General features: G+C 39.2%; 1 protein-coding gene across 4 annotated transcripts in view; it reads right to left on the bottom strand.

The window, feature by feature from the left end:
* Window positions 1-3025: 3025 nt before the first annotated feature.
* Window positions 3026-17992, bottom strand: part of FER (FER tyrosine kinase) — a 437039-nt gene continuing 422072 nt past the window's right edge. For all 4 annotated transcript variants that reach the window (XR_003119794.1, XM_025387375.1, XM_025387376.1 and 1 more), the window contains 2 exons: window positions 13447-13569; window positions 3026-12361 (listed from right to left, as the gene is read on the bottom strand). Coding sequence is in view for 3 of the 4 variants with exons in the window: in XM_025387375.1 (XP_025243160.1) it covers window positions 12219-12361; window positions 13447-13569 (266 nt within the window). In the remaining variant the exon portion in view is untranslated. The remainder of the gene's footprint in view (window positions 12362-13446; window positions 13570-17992) is intronic.

Genomic DNA, 17992 nt, shown 5'->3' with positions numbered 1-17992 from the left:
AAATTTAGGGGTTAGCTGGCTGGAGCAGACAGCTGCTCCTTCACGTTACTTGGTCGAGATGAAAAGTAATGCCAAAACAGGTAAGATGTTCCCATCGCTGGTATTTCCTGGAAGACTAATGAAGTGTGCAATCCTGGAGGAGAAAATAAATGCCGGCTTCTTACATTTTTGGCTGGCTGTGACAAGGTCTTCACTATTCTTCACAGGCTGTAAGACTGTGAACCTGGATGGGTCACCAGTGAGCAAATCCTTCACCTGCCCCACTAACTTCCTTTCATCAGCCTCATGCATCCTAAGTACCTTCCTCAGAGACCTGCTGTGCTGCATCGCTGTGTCAGAATCATTCCTTGACATGTGGCAGGAGGACAAGAAGTGAGTGGCAGGCAGAGGGAAGGACTCCAGGGGCTACTTAGGAAATCAGCTTGGGATGAAATATCAACAGGCTTGTTTATTGGCTTTTACTCAGGTTTAGAAGGAAACATTTTGTGAGTTTTTTGTTTTCAGGAGAGGGAAAGGCCCTTCTGAATGTGGAGTAAGAAGACTAAGCCCTGCTGAAAGCTAGGAGACAGAGGCCTTAAGAGAGGAGTTTCTAAGGCTGTCAATATCTCAGCTTCCTATGACATTTGTTTTTCTATTAATTTTTGGCATTTATATTGCTGTGATAGATCAATTAGCCCCTCACAATGTCTAGTCCATTGACCTTATCATTTAACTATCCTATGGTACCACTGGTTACCACAGGGAGACTGCAAAAGAAACATTTATAATTTTGAATTACTTAAGTCCAGAGCTGGGGAAACATTAAAAACCTTAGTTTGGATAATCAGCAGCACATTAGGTGAGGGAAACTTTAGGGAAGTTTCCTTTTTCTCATCACTCCTGAATTTCAACAGCCACGTTGTGTAAGGAAAGCAACAGAACCCACCCCATATAGTGTTGGTGTTTGGATATCTGAAATGACTCAAGAAGCCTTGGGAGATCACAGAATCTCAAAGCTCGAAGGTGTCTTAGAGATCGTCATATTGGTCAGGATCCTTGGCTGCAGGAAACAGAAATGAACTATGGATGACTTAGGTTTAAAAAAAAAAAAAAAAAAGGAATTTGCTACAAGGCTGTCATGGGCTCCAAAGTCAATGGGGAGGCTAGAGAATGAGGTTTGGGAATGGAAAAAACTAAGGGTGTCCTGGAGAGCTGGGTAGCAGGAATTACAGTGACACTTTCCTAGGGAGAATGGACTCTGCTTTAGTGAATACTCTCAGGCTGTTCTTTCTGTCCTTCAAGTGTCAGCCTTGGGAGAAAGGATCCAATCGGATACATTTACAAAGTAGTGAGAGTCCAACCAGGAATGAGATCCTGAGTTTCCCACCTCCCAGCTTGGTACTCGTTTCAACACTAGACAGCTTTGGAACCCAGTACCATCAGCCTTGGGCATAATCACAAGTTTGACCTAAGTGTGTGGGCCAGTTCACACCGACCACCACATTTGGGGAGTTTGAAAAAGCATTTCATTTAGACTCAGTTTTTAATTGAAGGGGCAAACATTGATGCTGTTAATAGAAGCTAGTTCTGGCCGGGCGCGGTGGCTCAAGCCTGTAATCCCAGCACTTTGGGAGGCCGAGACGGGTGGATCACGAGGTCAGGAGATCGAGACCATCCTGGCTAACATGGTGAAACCCCGTCTCTACTAAAAAATACAAAAAACTAGCCGGGCGATGTGGCGGACGCCTGTAGTCCCAGCTACTCGGGAGGCTGAGGCAGGAGAATGGCGTGAACCCGGGAGGCGGAGCTTGCAGTGAGCTGAGATCCGGCCACTGCACTCCAGCCTGGGCGACAGAGTGAGACTCCGTCTCAAAAAAAAAAAAAAAAAAATAGAAGCTAGTTCTTACATTTATGTATGTGTGTGTGTGTGTGTGTGTGTGTGTGTGTGGTTTTTTTTTTAAACAAGCAGTATCACCATTTGCCTGAAGAAATCGGCTAGAAGGGGGAGTGTGAAACGAAGTGTAGGACTTCAAACACCAAAAGAACTCCAGGATTTCAGAGATGCTATTCATTCATCTTGGGGAATGGGATTTCAGTCTGATAGCCAACCTTCTTTGGTGATGAATGCACCTGGTCCTAATTAATTGAAGTCAGTGAAAGCACATGTTGTCTAGGAGACTGTGCCAGATATCAAACCTGCTGGAGCAGAGGATGCAACTCCAGACAGACAATTAAGAGCTATGGTGAAAATGAATTCACCAAGGGCCCAGAAGCACACAGCTCTGGGTAGGGTGCTGTGGAAGCAGGAGGGTCAAGAGGATTGTATGGATTCACTTTGTCTATCCTAAGCAGCTTGTGGCCTACCCCTCAAACAGTAAACACATGTGTTTTTGAGAAGCAGTGGAGGTTGACTCTTCTAATCCAAGCTCAGGGATGAGGAGGGGGCTTGCTTTAACGCAAGGGAAGTGTATGTTGCCCAAAATCCATGTAAACAACAGCCGGCAGTTTCAGAAAGGTTACTGATTTGCTGACTGAAGGGTACCTAGAAGTTGGGCGACGGCTCTGTGACCAGCTCAGTCCTGTACGGGACGGGCAAGGATACACATCTGAACTGCTCTAGGGTAGCAGGTTTCAGCCTCTGTTTCCAAACAGCTCTCAGCCATCTTTCTCCCTCAACTCCTTGTGTTATGTCAAATCTTGTTATGAAAAGGAAAAAAAAAAACCAAAAAACATCCCAAAAGTAAAACACACAAATCCAGGCAAACAGCCAATCCACCCAGAGAACCGGGACTTGAGCTACATTACAGTTTTGATTTCTAAACAGGAAGCAGTGATTGGACTGTAAACAACACACACCCATTATCATCAGAACTCATAAGCTTAATTACAGAGAAACCGAAAGCTAATAATTTTTATGCACTGTTACATCCCTAGGAGGCCAGTTACCATGGAAATCTTGCCTGCCTTTTCTTCCACTTGGAGCATATCTATATGGACAAGGAAGAGAAATATAAACACGATGGAAAGATTAAATAAGACAAGGCAGTTTGCTACAAATATTTTACATTTATTATAAGAATACAATAAAGAGGTTCTGCAGACACATGAGTGGTAATTGGTCTATTGGAAAAGAAAAGGCAATTCAAAAATGATCTAAGTTTACAAAAAGATGAAATCATGCTTTAAAAATGTAGAAACAATTTAAAAATATCCTACAATGTTAGCCAAAGTTCAAAGTGTATTCTTTTGAATGTAAAAACTAACAAATAAATAAGTGTTAAATACAGATCTGAGTTAAAATGATAAAAGACAGACAACCAACTGCTTTATATATTTAGCTTTCATCCATTTTTCAGACTTGTTTATAAAGCCAGATAAACCCGCCAAAGCCTTGTTTGTGTTTTCCACTGAACTTTCCAGAAGAAGCACCCTATTTCCAGTGTTTATCCACTTCACAAATATATTATCTTAAAACAACAAAAATGATTAAAGGTGCTTTAGCCTGACATTAAATGGACCATAAATTGGCAAACCACAGCAGTGCTTTGCTCAAAATGCTGCTTGCAGGTGGAATGTCTTTACCAGAAGTGCCTTAGGGCCTCACTCCTACTCCATTATCTCAAACTCATCTATCAAAGGGAAAAGGGAGGAACTTAGAAAAATCATATTTCCACAACCAGTCACTATGAGAGCCCTAGACTAGCGGGTCACCCACAGTCAAATGGCATGGGCACCATTTGTACATTTTGTCCTGGCTTTCAGTTTGCTTGGGTTCCGGAAGAAGTCAGGGCTGTTGCTGGCACGTTGACAAACTGATTTTATTCTTCCACTTTTTTCCTCTGGGCTTTCCCATATGGTTCTATGTCTACGACTTTATATAGTGTTCCAATCTTCTAGGGCCCTTGCCAGAAGCAGCTAGACAAAACCAAGAAAAAAAACAAAGAAAACCATAACATAAAGCCAGCAGAATCTGCACCACCACCAACCCCCATTCGGATGCTCAATTAGGCCATCTAACTTAATACATTTAAATGTAAATTTATGTAAAATCTATAGGCATCTGACTAAAGAAACTGTTTCAGTGGGAAACCTCAGTGCTCTGTAAAGAATGATGAACAGAAATGGCCCATAAATATGCTCCTGGCCACTGGTCCACACTGACAGTCTGATCACATCACATCACAGGACGGAACTGGGTAGCTGACATTTTGTATAGTCAAGTGAAATGCTCAGCAGGTGTAAGAGTTTCATGTCTTTGGCCACTTTGGTCATGGATTTGAAATAACTGAGACCCCTCTCGACCAGTTCCCCTTTATCTTTGATTTTGATTTGATGCTTAGAATCTATATTGGGGATTGAATTTAGAGTCATAGGATTATAAAATTTACTTGTTATGGGAAATCAGACGAACCCTGTAGAACGAATCTCTTTGACACTAAAGCCAAAAATAGTGAATTCCATTGGAACATGTACATATTCTGTATACTGTACACTGTAGGTACGAGAGGTCTAGAATCTAAGGTGGAATTATGACAAGTTCTCTTCTGTTGGACTGGTCTTCTGATTGTTACTGGAGCAAAGCAGTTCACACTGGCATGGCATGAGATAGACCTCTGTAGCGTCTTATAGTCTAAATACAAGCAACGTACTTTAGGTAAGGAGAAAATATTCAAAGTCCCATCAAGCATGGCTCTGGGCACCTTTCCCTCTGCATTTGCTTGCAACAGTCTGGCATTTAAGAGCAGGCAGGCAAGTTTATTTCTACCAAGTCAAATTATGTGTAAAAAGGAAATTCCTACATAAAAGGGTGTGTTTCTTTCTTTCTTTTGGGTTTAAAAATAAAAGCATGGACCGGTGAGCTGGGAAAGACTGCCAGGCCGGTTCTTTTACATAGGATATCAGTAATACCAGATTCCAGATTCCCTCTCGGCCTCTAAGGCTTTGAATCCAGGTTAGAGATCTGAACCCCCCCTCCCCAAATGGGGGGCATTTAGTTGTTTCATGAATATTATCCGGGCAACTCAAAGAAGACCCAAAGGTTATATACTATTTGACAAGAGCTATATGAAAAATGACTTTGGACTCTCAGTTTTCTCTCCTGCTCAGTTTTTTGCTGCTCCAATGTATGAATTGAGATTTATTTTTAAAGGCCCTCTTAGATTTATCCTGTGTTGCTCAGAACGCTGACATTTCCCATTGATCTCTGTCCTACGCTTTCCAAAGAAGGTCTGATCGTCTGGGATCAGATGAATTGCTTAAGTGGTTACAGTTTTTGCAAGGGTGTTCTAACTGATGACAATGGGGTAAAGTGATATTTCTATTGTCTACTTTGGTTACAGTTTGAATCTGGCTTCTTACTATGTCATTTTAGAATCTGGTTTGGATACTATTTAGAATGTGCTTATTCTGATTCTTAGCAAATAGGAAGATAGGTGTGGTGTTTGGCTTTTCAGGAAGAATACTGCTTTGGGGAACTGCAGGGTACAGATTATTTTCATGCAATGGTGCTCTGGGGTCTGTATATCTAGATAGAATGGCTTATTTTGAACTTAAGGCTTCATATTTGTTGCCCTCTTTTCTGAAGCCTTGGAAAAAACCCTTTAACATTACACAATTGAAATACTTTCAGACATTTGCTGACAAGAGGAGTGTGAAGAAAACAACAAAAGGTATTGGCAATAGAACAGTGGGATGGAAGAACTGAGTATCTCCAGGAGTTTCAGATAAAGCAATTATTGGTAGTGTTTACACATTTCTTTAGTGGGTAGAGGAGGCCACCTGATCAGCTTACTTGGTCAATAGGCTGCCTCCAGGATACCTCCACTCACAGAAATCTTGCTGCGTTAGGAAATCTCTCAGGAGCTTCTACCGATAGTGTTACTCATCTAACAAGTGCCACCTGATCATCCTGTCTCCACATCTAGCACTCCAACCAGTCTTTGAATTCTAACCTGCACCTATCATGGGGCTTCTCATATACTGAGTGTGTAGCTGGCCTTGTTAAGTAGGTGCCTGGGAGTTCCTTAGAAGGGTAGAGGCCCCGAAGCACCTGAGGAGAAACTCTTTGGTTGAGGCCAATTACAGCATTATTCAATATAAGCTGATGATAAAGGCTTTACTATTTTGGTAAAGCAAAATCTTGAAAAGTGAAAGATGAGAAAAGGAAATAGTAATCAGAAGTCAAATACGGGAAAACCTAGCACCTGGTAGTATTCTCTGCACCTCATATGGTAGATGTTCAAGAAAATCTTTCTGAATGAATACAGCTGAGGGAAAACATAACATTTCACTTCCAGCATCAACACTATCACTTAGAACAGTTTATTACTTTGCAGAACACTTGCATCTTGCTGGCCTCAATAATAATTGCCTCAGTAATATTTGAGAAGATAGTTAGAAATTCAGGATTTGTATCTCTTAGAGTGAATTCCAAATGTTCAGTTGTTTTCAGGTTCTTACAAATTTGTTGACAGGAGGGAAGCTAAACCTGTCTTCACGTCACAAACCTGAAAGACATTTTCTTCTTTACTAAAATAAAAAACAGGAGGTTCACAGCAATTTTCCTGAATGCTGGCTATCCTAGACATACGTGTGCCATTACTCGGCTTGCTACTGCTTAGGGAGAGGGCTGAACCACCGTTATGTCTGAGGCCTCACAGAAAAACAGAGCAAGGGTAATTCTGGTTAAACAATGGTTACCTCCCGAGATTATAGGGAGCATAGGAAAAATTAAACCAATGTCCAATTCGATGCCCTTAAAACAAGTGTTGTAGAGACTTAAGAGGCATGCACTGTTTAAGGACACACAGCAGGAAGCTCCTCAAACCCTTTGTGAGGGTTAGTTTCCCTTATTATTATTGCCTTTATTGTTGGCTTTGGGTCATTTTACATTGGTGCTTTGTTACTGCCCTTCATTTCCTTTCAATCTTCCTTTCTGGATGTCTCTTTCTTTTTGTGTCTTACCTTAGGCACCATGACTAGCTTTAGGGTTTCTAGATTCCTTTGCCTCAAATGTTATTGAAGACAAGGAGCATTGCTACTTGTATTCTTCCATTTCTCTGTTGAATACTATGTTTCCCCACAGTAGCTCTCATCATAGTAAGCTCCCTCGGTGGATAACTCTAGGAGCCATTTAATCAATGTTAGTCCAAAGGTGAAATAGGGCTGATCTAAGTGTAGTCTCATTTCGGAGACTTTAGCTTCACTGTAACCAAAGATTTCTAATAATGTGTGGATAATCAGTGATCTTAGCTTAAGAAATATTAAATATAACCAATGCAAATGTAAAGAGGCTTTGGGTAGTGTCTTTGAAAAACTGGAATACATATGACCAAATGCATTAGTTGGGAAAATAATGAGTATAAGCATTGCCCAGCACACAATCATCTCTGAGCTGGGAATATAACACAGCTCCTAACACAATGAGAGGTATTTGGTTTACTCTTGCTAAGGCCCATACACTGGAGATGACTGCTTTTGCTTTAGTTCTGCTGATCTTTTTTATCTTCCATAGGACAGGATCTGGCCTTGTAGCATGTTCTCCTTAGGCTTCCTAATGCCATTGTCCAAATCTTTGTTTCACTTTAATTTTTCCACACTCTGTGTGGGGGTGCATCATCCTGCCTTGGAATAACTGGTTCCTCCCTCTTTTGCATTTGAATCTGCTGCCTCAGCACCTTTAAATATACTGAAGCCTATGCTCATTACTTCTATGCAGTTTAAAGTGACTAAGAATCTAGCACATCAGGATTTTTCTGCCACCCAAGAATCTTAGTCCTTATTAGGTGGCTAAGTGATTCCTAATGCCTACACTAAAAGTTCAGAATTTAATCTCTGAATTGGTATGAGGCAGGAGGATGGTTTTTAATGGGGTACTATTTCATTAAATTGAATTATGACTAAGGTATAGTTTATACACCTTCTAGAGGACAGCATTTTTTCAAAAGGGGAATTTTGGGGACTCTAAGAGTGTAGCAAAATCTCCTTCAAGTAGGTCATTCTTGGTACATGAAATCCTGACTTTTAAAATCAGAGTATCTTCATATGTGGTTTTGGATTCTTCCAAAATACACAGTATTCAGACTTGATGTGAAACTAATCAAAACATAGGAAAATAAATGAAATTAAAACATCTAATGAACATTCTGATATGTATAAGCAAATCAGAGTCATAAAAGAAGTAACACTACTTTGATGGTAAACTTTCACACTAACTTAACAGTATAATGGAAATGTAATATAAACTCATTTTCATATAAAATCTGATTCCATTTAATTAAGATATTAATACCTAAAGAAAACATGTCTTTTCCAATTGTCTGTCTCTCTGCTGCTTATTTTGCACTGTTCTGTTTTGTAGAAGGGTCTGGCTTCCGAAATGCCAGGACTTGGCTTCCAAGTCTTGCCAGGACTCATAGCACTAACCACAGGCAGCCAATTTTGTTGATAAGAAACATCTAAAATATCAATGATAAAGGAAGTATATGTAAAAAGAAGAGGGCTGAGGCAAACAACCCTTTTTCAGAAAATATCAATCTTGAAAAGATGCATGACCATTAAACAGTGTACACAGAGTATACTAAGTAAGGTTTTCAGGTACATTCTTCCATCTGATGACTCACAAGGATTAATTATAAAGTGGTGTGACTGAAATAACCCTGAACAACTGTGACTTATGATTCAGATATTTGTACTGTTACCTTATAATTTATTTGGATTGTTGCATTTTAATTTTTGTTTATCCCACTACAAGGTCCTCAGTGGGTAGCATATGTTGTAACTAAAATACTTTCTTCTTGACATAATCTAACACTAGTATTGTGAAGCCATAGTTATTTTGTGGTACTAGCCAATCTTCAGAAAAGTTATATGGGAAAACTGAATTGAATATAATATAGATACAAAAACCAAATTATGGTTTAAAGGAAATTAAAACTATTTCAATGACAAAATATTTTGTTTTCTTCTCAAAATAATCCTAAAATGAAAACCAACTGTGAAATGTGCACTGAAAATACCCAAAACAATTAGGCTCCTGGTCTACACTTATCTGCTAATAAGATGTTTCAATCATATTGTATTTGTAATAAAACAGTGAGTTGTGGAAGGAGAATTTTATTGCCCACATTACATTTGGGAGACAAAAGAGAAACAATCACATGAGATCTTTCACTGGTGGTCTCGTGGCAGGATGGGTGGAATAAAGCTTCAGTTTCTGAAAGTTTAAATAAAACCTGTCCATTTTATTTTCCCGGAAGAGAAAGAATATGTTGGCTTTGGCCTTAGATTACATGGGATACAAAATTAATGTTAGGTTTCACATGTTGGTAATAAATGTTAATTTAACAGTGAAAAATGTCTTTCCTTGTAAAATGATGGACAACCTAAACTTTCTCATAAAGGCCCGTTAGTGATTCAAGGTGGAAAGACACCAGCGAGAGACAGACTGCTTGTTTACCTCCCCTTATTTTAATAAGTTTAAGGACTTAGGAGGAGAACTATGCAGTAGTGAGATATAACTCTTGAACAATCCATTAACACAAAGATTTGTGACTGGACTAATTACATCCAGACCAGAAGAAATTTTGGTTACAACTCTTTTCTTACTAAACAAATCACAGGATTTTGTACATTTCTGAAGCTTCCTTTCCCTACATCAACTTGCACATTCTGAACAGTATGTGTGTGCTTCTTCAGCATGGATTAGCCTCCTAAAGCACATAATTCCAATAATTACCAGTGACAGAAGGGATGAATAAATTATGCTTCAAGCACAACAAAATTAACAGTGAAAAATTGTTTGCATTAGTTTTTCTTACTGCATGTGCCTATATTAAATTTAATATTCTATATGACTGAGAGACTCCCAATAAGTTATTAATCTTGAACTATACCACTGCCGGATTTAGGACAAAGAATAAAATGGAATTTAAATGCTACACATGTCACGATGTTTTGAAAAGCTTTTTAAATTTAAGCACAGAGTAATGATGTGAACTGCAAATTGTAAGACTGGATGAGTGAAATATCAATGCTGTGTTCCTTCTTTACACCAGAATGCCAGGATTAAGCTTTTGATCTTGTTCATAAAACTAAAGCCAAAAACATCATTTTCTCTTCTTGCTAGGAGCTTAGCATGAAGCCACTATGTGATGGGAGGCTGTTTTCTTTAAACAAAGAATATTATAGAGATTCACTTAGAAATACTAAAAGAAAAAAAAAAAAAAAAAAAAGGTAAGAATATCCCATTTTACTCTTACTTTTGAAGGCTGGTAAGCACTTCTGAGTCTGTGCTTTGATTTACCATAGTATGTGCCATCAAAAGAAAGTTCCCTTTAGTCTGAATGTACTAATCATTAAGTATGTATGAAATTTGCAAGGAGACTGAAATGACAGATACAAGTCACTTTGCTCTTCAGTATTATCTTTCATAATCTAAATTTAAAGTAATGTGAGTTCTGTGCGATGGTACAGGCAGCAAACAGCTGGAGAGGGCAGGAGGAATTTTCTATCCCTAAGCTCTTCCAATGAATGCAGACCAAATAATCACTAAGGTGATGTTTACCAGGACACAGGCCTGAGAACTTATAAAAGGCTTCCAGAACATATTTAGCCCTGAGCATGACCATCTTCTATATATGTATTATCCTGAGAGGCGACTATATACAGATCGTGCAGTTAGTTCCCTAGATAAGAGTTAAGATACAGAATCCTACTTTTAACTGAGTTAGATTTTATCCACATGAGACATTTTCAGCACTACGCTCGCATACCTGCCAGCTAATGGTAAGAATGTCCAGGGGGCAGTATAAGGGTCAATGAAGGTGGAAGTAGAAATGGGAGGGCTATCCCTATGTTATCTTTCTCATTAATATTCACCTGACTTCTAGACTGTCCATTCACATCTGTCTTGCACCTTGGTAGTGTGTGTGTGCACATGCACACACGTGAATGTATTGGTGAACTAGAATCATGAAATTCTGACAGCTCTAAAAACTGGTAGAAATAAAGGAAATTACATTTTGGAATGCCCCCTCTAAGGTGAAGATGCTTAACCGAAAGTATGCTGTTATTTCTGTGGATTTGTGCTTTGCAGTTTCTCTCAAAATTTTTGTTGCCATTAAGAGGACTCTATGAATTCCTGAAACTTTTCTCAGGACCTTTTTGGTAAATTTAGACCATAAAATAGAATACGTATTATGTGTTTTTAGAATAGAATATGTGAATGTGTGTTTATAAAGGCATAACTCTGATAAGGTGGTTTTATATTTTTACTTTCTTCTTTACTTTTGATAATCATTCTAGCTGCTCTTTTCTCCAGCCCACCCTCCTGTTCAAACCTGTTTCTTGCTTCACAGTTCTCTATAATATCCTTGAAAGGCAACTGCCTCAACTCTAACTTTAACGATGTTTCATGTATTGTGGTGTGTGTGTGTTTTTTTTAGTAGAGACAGGGTTTCACCATGTAAGCCAGGCTGGTCTTGAACTCCTGACCTCAGGTGATCTGCCCACCTCGGCCTCCCAAAGTAGGGAGGGGGCTGGGCACTGTGGCTCACGCCTGTAATCCCAGGCATGAGGATTACATGCCTGGGATTACAGGCGTGAGCCACAGTGCCCGGCCTATGTGCATTGTTTTCTGATGCCCAAAGGAGGAGGAAAATGACAACCTTACGAATAATGTAGGAGCATGATGATTCTTACATTGGGCTTATACCTGGCAAGAAAGAAAAGAAAAACCTCAGGAGGTCCAAATAATTCCCAATATAAAAATCTGTTTACAAATATAATCTTGCTTTGGCAGAGGAGAAAGCCAGCTGTGGTTGGAATATGTACTGCAAACATGGCATTACCAATACTGTTTATAGCACCAACTGAGTAGGGTCTGTGGCATAGGATGGCAGCCCACAAACTGTGCCTGAAGTAGAAACAAGGTGTGAAAAGGATAAATCTTTTATCCTTCACACACTTAGAAGCCTGTGCTTTTCCATTTGCAATGGCCTGAAATGGTAGGATTGCTATGGTTAGCTAAGAAAGCCCTTGGTAGGACTGCCTATTTCTTCAACAAATTTGCGTTTGACTTTTTACAAGTGGAACATACTTTTAAAACACCCAGTTAATAAAAAAAAAATGGTAGAAGACTGTCGAAGGTAATGTGGTATAAATGCATTGTTAATGAGGACAATAACGTTACTCTGCTGGAGGACAGAGTCCTGAAGGCTGGGTTTGGCGCCATCCTGTCACTATGTGAGTTTTTTCTTGATGATAGTGAGCTCTTTCTGAAGTTCACTGAACTTAGGGCGATTTTCAGGTTTATAATCCCAACACTTCATCATGATTTTAAAAATATCCTCTGGACAGTTCTGGGGAGCTGACATCCGGTATCCTGAAGACCCAAGAGAAGGAGAACAGAGAATTTAGAATGGAGATAAGATACAGATGTTCACACAGGGCATTATGCAGTGATTAACTTTTAGTACCTTATGCTGTAGTTACATGGAAACAAAACATCCATTTCTGGGGAAGCTGATTTTTTATTTTCTACAGGTGATGCAGAATTCAATATTACAGAGTTGTAGACTTCTAATTCAAAGAACATTTTTTATTTGTTCATTTCTCAGAAAGTCTGATGTAAGATACATACAAATGCATAGTTTAGTTACTGTAAGTATTCACTTTCAGAATTAGATGCTGGAGCAGTTTTAAAAAATCATCTCTACAACCTATGTTTTTCAAGATGAAGAGAAGATGAGGATTTTGTAAATGTGAATTCAATAGGGAAATAAAAATGAATATGAGTCATATTCTTTTACAGTCTGTTGGTTGGCAGTATTTCAGCAGTGCATTGGGTAGTGTGTGAGAGGTAAGAGAATGTAGGAAGTTAGAAAGGCATCTTCCTACACCCACCTCTACACCCACGCCCCTCACTGGGGCCCAGACATTAGGGCATTGTATTTTATCACGAGCTTCTTTTTGTCAAGACTGTACACTACACAAGCGCATGCAAGCATGTCACCATTGCTTAGTTATTCCCATCCGTGGTCTAGGAACCCCAAAGGGTTTCTTCAGAAGTGCTACAATGTTGTCACATTCTCAAAAACTTCCTGAAGACTAACTACATTTCAATTTGGAATATTATTTAAAAGGAGGTTTATCTGGCATAGAATACAAGAGTTTGAGAAACACCACCCTATTTCTCTTAACGACAGTGAACAGCACAATCCTGCCAGACAGGGAAAGGGTGGAAGAAAAGCCTATATACCTCTCTCTTGCATTGGAATCCTTGAAACGGTTTGGATATGTAAGTAAAGAGCAGAGATGTTAGATAAATCTGCTTCTGAACCCCAGAGATGGTCTCATAACACAGCCAAACAGTATTTAACACCCCCCTCTCCTCAAGCAGACACACTGTAAGCACCGCCTACCCCTGGGGCTGGACATGAACACTAACAATGAATGTATTTGGCTCACCTCTTTCTACTTGCTCTCTTGCTTGTTGATTTGTCATTCCAGGGTACGGACAAACCCCTAAGCTGAAGGTCTCCCAGAGAAGGATGCCAAAGCTCCACACGTCACTCTCCGAACTGTATCTCCCTGGAAGGAGAACAACCACCACAACCAAGTGAGGCACAGTAGACAAGTAAGCGACCCTTCCTGTTATGTATGTCTGTGTCAGTCACGCACCACATAATGTTTGGTCAATGATGGAGCACATATATGACAATGGTCCTATTATAATGGAGCTGAAAAATTCCTATTGCCTAGTGATGTGGTAGCCATGGTAATGTCATATAACACATTACCTTTTCTATGTCTAGATACACAAAAACTTACCATTGCATTAAAATGACCTGTAGTATTCAATACAGTAACATGCTATACAGGTTTGTAGCCTAGATATGTAGTAGGCTATATCATCTAGGTTTCTGTAAGTAAACCCTATGATCATGGAATGATGAAACTGCCTAATGACGCATTTCTCAGAGTGTATCCCTAAGCGATACGTGACTGTATTTAAACTTACCAAAGGAGGTTGATATGCAGTCTTCCTATTCTCTTTACTGGTTTTATATTCCAGGTCTAGTAATATTACCAATTAAATACATATTCTTCAGGCTGCTAGTTTAATCAAACCAGCTTCCAAATCACTCTCCCTCCCCTCAAGAATTAATATTCAGCCAGTGTGCAAGCTTACTTTCCCTGTGGTATCTGAGTATCTGAATGAGATAGATGGTTTATACAAAAAAGATATACGCTTTTACGTATCAATCCTAGGAGATTAACCAAGTTGGATTCCTGCAATTTTGTCTTACGCCGCTTCGTTTTCTTTCCATTAAAATTACAAACAAACGTAAAGCAATGAGGCAAGTTTCTTCATTTCTCACTCATTGCGGTTTACAGAGGTTCTTATACGCTTAAAGGCCTCATTTTCTCCACTGATAGTTTCATTGACGAAAAATATTTTTGTGTGTTTTAAACAGTAGAAATTAACATAGCTGGCTAATAAAAACGTCTTTAAATTACATGGTGCCCTGTTTTGTTGAAATATCTGGGTGCACCTGTTTTACTGAGCTACATGAGCTAAGCTCTTAGAATGTTTTTGGTAGTCTCCTAGAGAAGCACAGGGATACAAACCAGCACAAGGTATCTTCTAATCAACGAGGGGAAGTGGATCAGTCTTTTCCAATCTCCAGCCTCTCCAAGAAGCGAGTTTCCAAGATGTTCCCAACATATTTGTATTTTTCACTTACTTTTACATATACTATCATAACTAAACTCCATTTACAGTGGTGTTAAAGATTTCTTAAATTATTTCATTTTCTATCCCTCAGGTAGTTTCCTGTCTTAACTCCGCCACTGCAGGATTTATAAATGCTCCTCCTCCAAAACTGTCAAGTTACTTTAAAATAGGATGGCCTTTCTTAAAAAAAAAAAAAAAAAAAGGTACTTAGTGAAAACAAAAGTATGCCTGCCATAATAACGGCTCTGACATCAGAGTGGGCTTGTACTAACTGATTATCAGCTCCGGCTGTGTGAATTAGCTTCCTTCTTAGTAGACAGTAATTATGGACATTCTTGGGAGGAAGATTAATTTTCTTGTCTGCCTATCAACTCGTCTCATGCTTGGCATTCAGTAATTTAATACTTTTCATGAAAGTCATTCTATGGCTACAAGTTAAGACTAATTCTTTAAGAAAATGTCGGTTTTACAGACTTGTATCTTATTTTGTAAGGTATCTGGGCAGAGATCAATAAAGACATATATTACATATAAACCAAGATCACACTTCAGATGTGAAAGCTTATAACCTAGCTCTTAAACCTGGATCTTTGAACCTGGTTTTGTTGGGTAATTTTAACAGACCAAGAGTAACTTACAATTGTATAGAATTTTGCTACTTTTCTATGTCTCATTTGATCTTCACAATATTCTATAGGGAAAAGGTCCTATCGTTCTTATCTTACAAATTAGGAAATTACGTAGAGTAGTAGATGGCTTGCCAGGGTCATGCAACTAATGGCATAACTGGTTGGGAAATCTGCTCACTAAAAATTCTGCCTCCCTCCCATTTCACAGTACTTAGTTACATCATGCTAATATAACTAATTAGAGGATATATCAGCTCCAAATACCCAGGTGACAAAAGGAAAATTTCTGTTCAATAATTGATGATAAATAGATGATTTCTTAGTTGGAGATCAGTATTCTATTTTCCCTTTATAAAAACAGTACCTTTGGTGACAGCTGTCAATAAGGATGGTAGCAATACATGCCAAACAGGCTTTGAGTATTCTACCATTTTGTATTTTTTTTTAAAAAAAGTATATGAGAGAGACATATACAAAAAGATTTCTCAGCCATTTATGAGAAAAGTATGAGACTGTATCAAGAGTATTTTCATCTAGGAAGGACAATGATCTGGCTAGCAATAGGGCTGGGAAGGCCCTTTAGTATTGCTTTTTTTTTTAAAGCCAAATATACAAAAACAACACTTATGATAAAGCAGTGACAACAGGTTTAATTCTATGTCCCACTCCCCACTTTTCTTGAGACAGGGTCTCACTCTGTTGCCCAGGCTGGAGTATAGTGGCATGATCATGGCTCTATGGCCCTAAGTTTCAGAGAGGTTCCTTGGACTGGAGGTTTCTTTCATCTACCCCAACCCCATACTACATGGGAGACTTGGGTGTTTCACCCATTCTGAGACAAGAGTGAAGAAAGAGTATATACTACTTTCACATATGAAAGAAGTATTGGATTGGGCACGGTGGCTCACGCCTGTAATCCCAGCACCTTGGGAGGCTGAGGCGGGTGGATCACCTGAGGTCAGGAGTTTGAGACCAGCCTGACCAATACAGTGAAACCCTGTCTCTACTAAAAGTACAAAAATTAGCTGGGTGTGGTGGCGGGCACCTGTAGTCCCAGCTACTGGGGAGGCTGAGACAGGAGAATTGCTTGAACCCAGAAGGCAGAGGTTGCAGTGAGCTTAGATTGCACTGCTGCACTCTAGCCTGGGAGACAGCAAAACCCCATCTCAGAAAAAAAAAAAAACACACACACACACCAGGATTTAGAGTCAATCTTTAGTAATTTTAGTCTGTGGAAACTAAACTTCTCTGGGTTGCTAGGAGAAGGCCTGTAGAGTCTTTCAGGAGCTCTCTCATTGGACTGGGCAATAAATACTACAAACATCTCCTATATCAAAATCTCTCCTTCCTTGTCATCTAAATTGTTCTATGTTTCATAAAATTTACTAAAGGCTACTAAAAAAAAGTCCCTCACCATAGATCAAGGATCTTCAGAGACTGGGTGCAGTGGCTCATGCCTGCAGTCCCAGCTACTCCAGAGGCCGAAGTGGGAGGATCGCTTGAGCCCTGGAGGTTGAGGCTGCAGTGAGCCATGATTACGCCGTTGCACTCCAGCCTGGGTGACAAAGTAAGACCCTGTCTCAATTTTAAAAACTCCTTAGACTTGTCCTTATTACTTAAAATGCTTTAGGTCTGGCTGTTAGATATATCCAGAATTGAAACTTTAATTTGTAAATACAACACTTTAGTCAGCTTGAAATTCAAAAAAATACACTGTGATCAAGAGGCAGAATTTTACTTGGCAAAACTGTTTAAGAGTAAGAGGACTTTTAAAGGCTATATAACACAGAAAATCTGGCAAACAGAGTTAAGAGCAAATTCTAGAGTTGGATTTTACTGGTAAGACTTTAAGGACTCCAAAACCCAGTTACAGCTTCCTTAGTGCTTGAAAATGTTTTGTCATCTAACAAAAACCTTTGTGTAAATATGAGTATTATAATCTTTTATCCTGTGATCATTCCCCTTAGTAATATAATCTGACCCTAGAGTTAATAATAAAAATCACCGCAGAGAGGAATCACTATGGAAAACAGCAGGTCTGCCATTTTCTCTAGATTCTAAGGAATAGTGGAACTGGCTTGCGGTCACTAGAAAGCTCGTAAGAACCTCTCTTGCTGACATACTGAAAGACAAACTAAGAGTGAGGGTTAGTATCTGTGGTAGCTGGGTCAGTCCCAATCAACTTCCAAACCAATTCCATTCAAAACTTTATCTGGAAAACATTTGGTGGTTCCTCAAAAAGTTAAATGTAAAATTATCATGACTTCTAGTAAATACACAGAATAACTGAAAACTGCCCAAATATACAAAAATGGATAAATAAATGGTTGTATATCCATACAGTGAATTATTCAGTCCTAAAAAGGAACGAAGTACTGATACATGATACGACATGGATGAACCTCAAAAATCTTATGCTAAGTAAAACAAGCCAAGACACAAGATATCACATATTATATAATTCCATTTGTATGAAATTCCCAGAAGAGCTAAATCCACAGAAATAAAAGGCAGATTGGTGGCTACTAGGGGGCGAGAGGATGGAAGAATGCGGGGAGAATGCTTACTGGGGACAGGGTTTTATTTTGGAATGATGAAAATGTTTTGAAACTAGAGGTACTGGTTATACAACATTGTCGGTTGTACT

This window comes from Theropithecus gelada, chromosome 6 (genome assembly GCF_003255815.1).
Source record: "Theropithecus gelada isolate Dixy chromosome 6, Tgel_1.0, whole genome shotgun sequence".
Classification (NCBI taxonomy): Eukaryota; Metazoa; Chordata; class Mammalia; order Primates; family Cercopithecidae; genus Theropithecus; species Theropithecus gelada.
The sequence above is the reverse complement of the archived record's forward strand: the minus strand, read 5'-3'. Positions and strand labels throughout refer to the sequence as shown.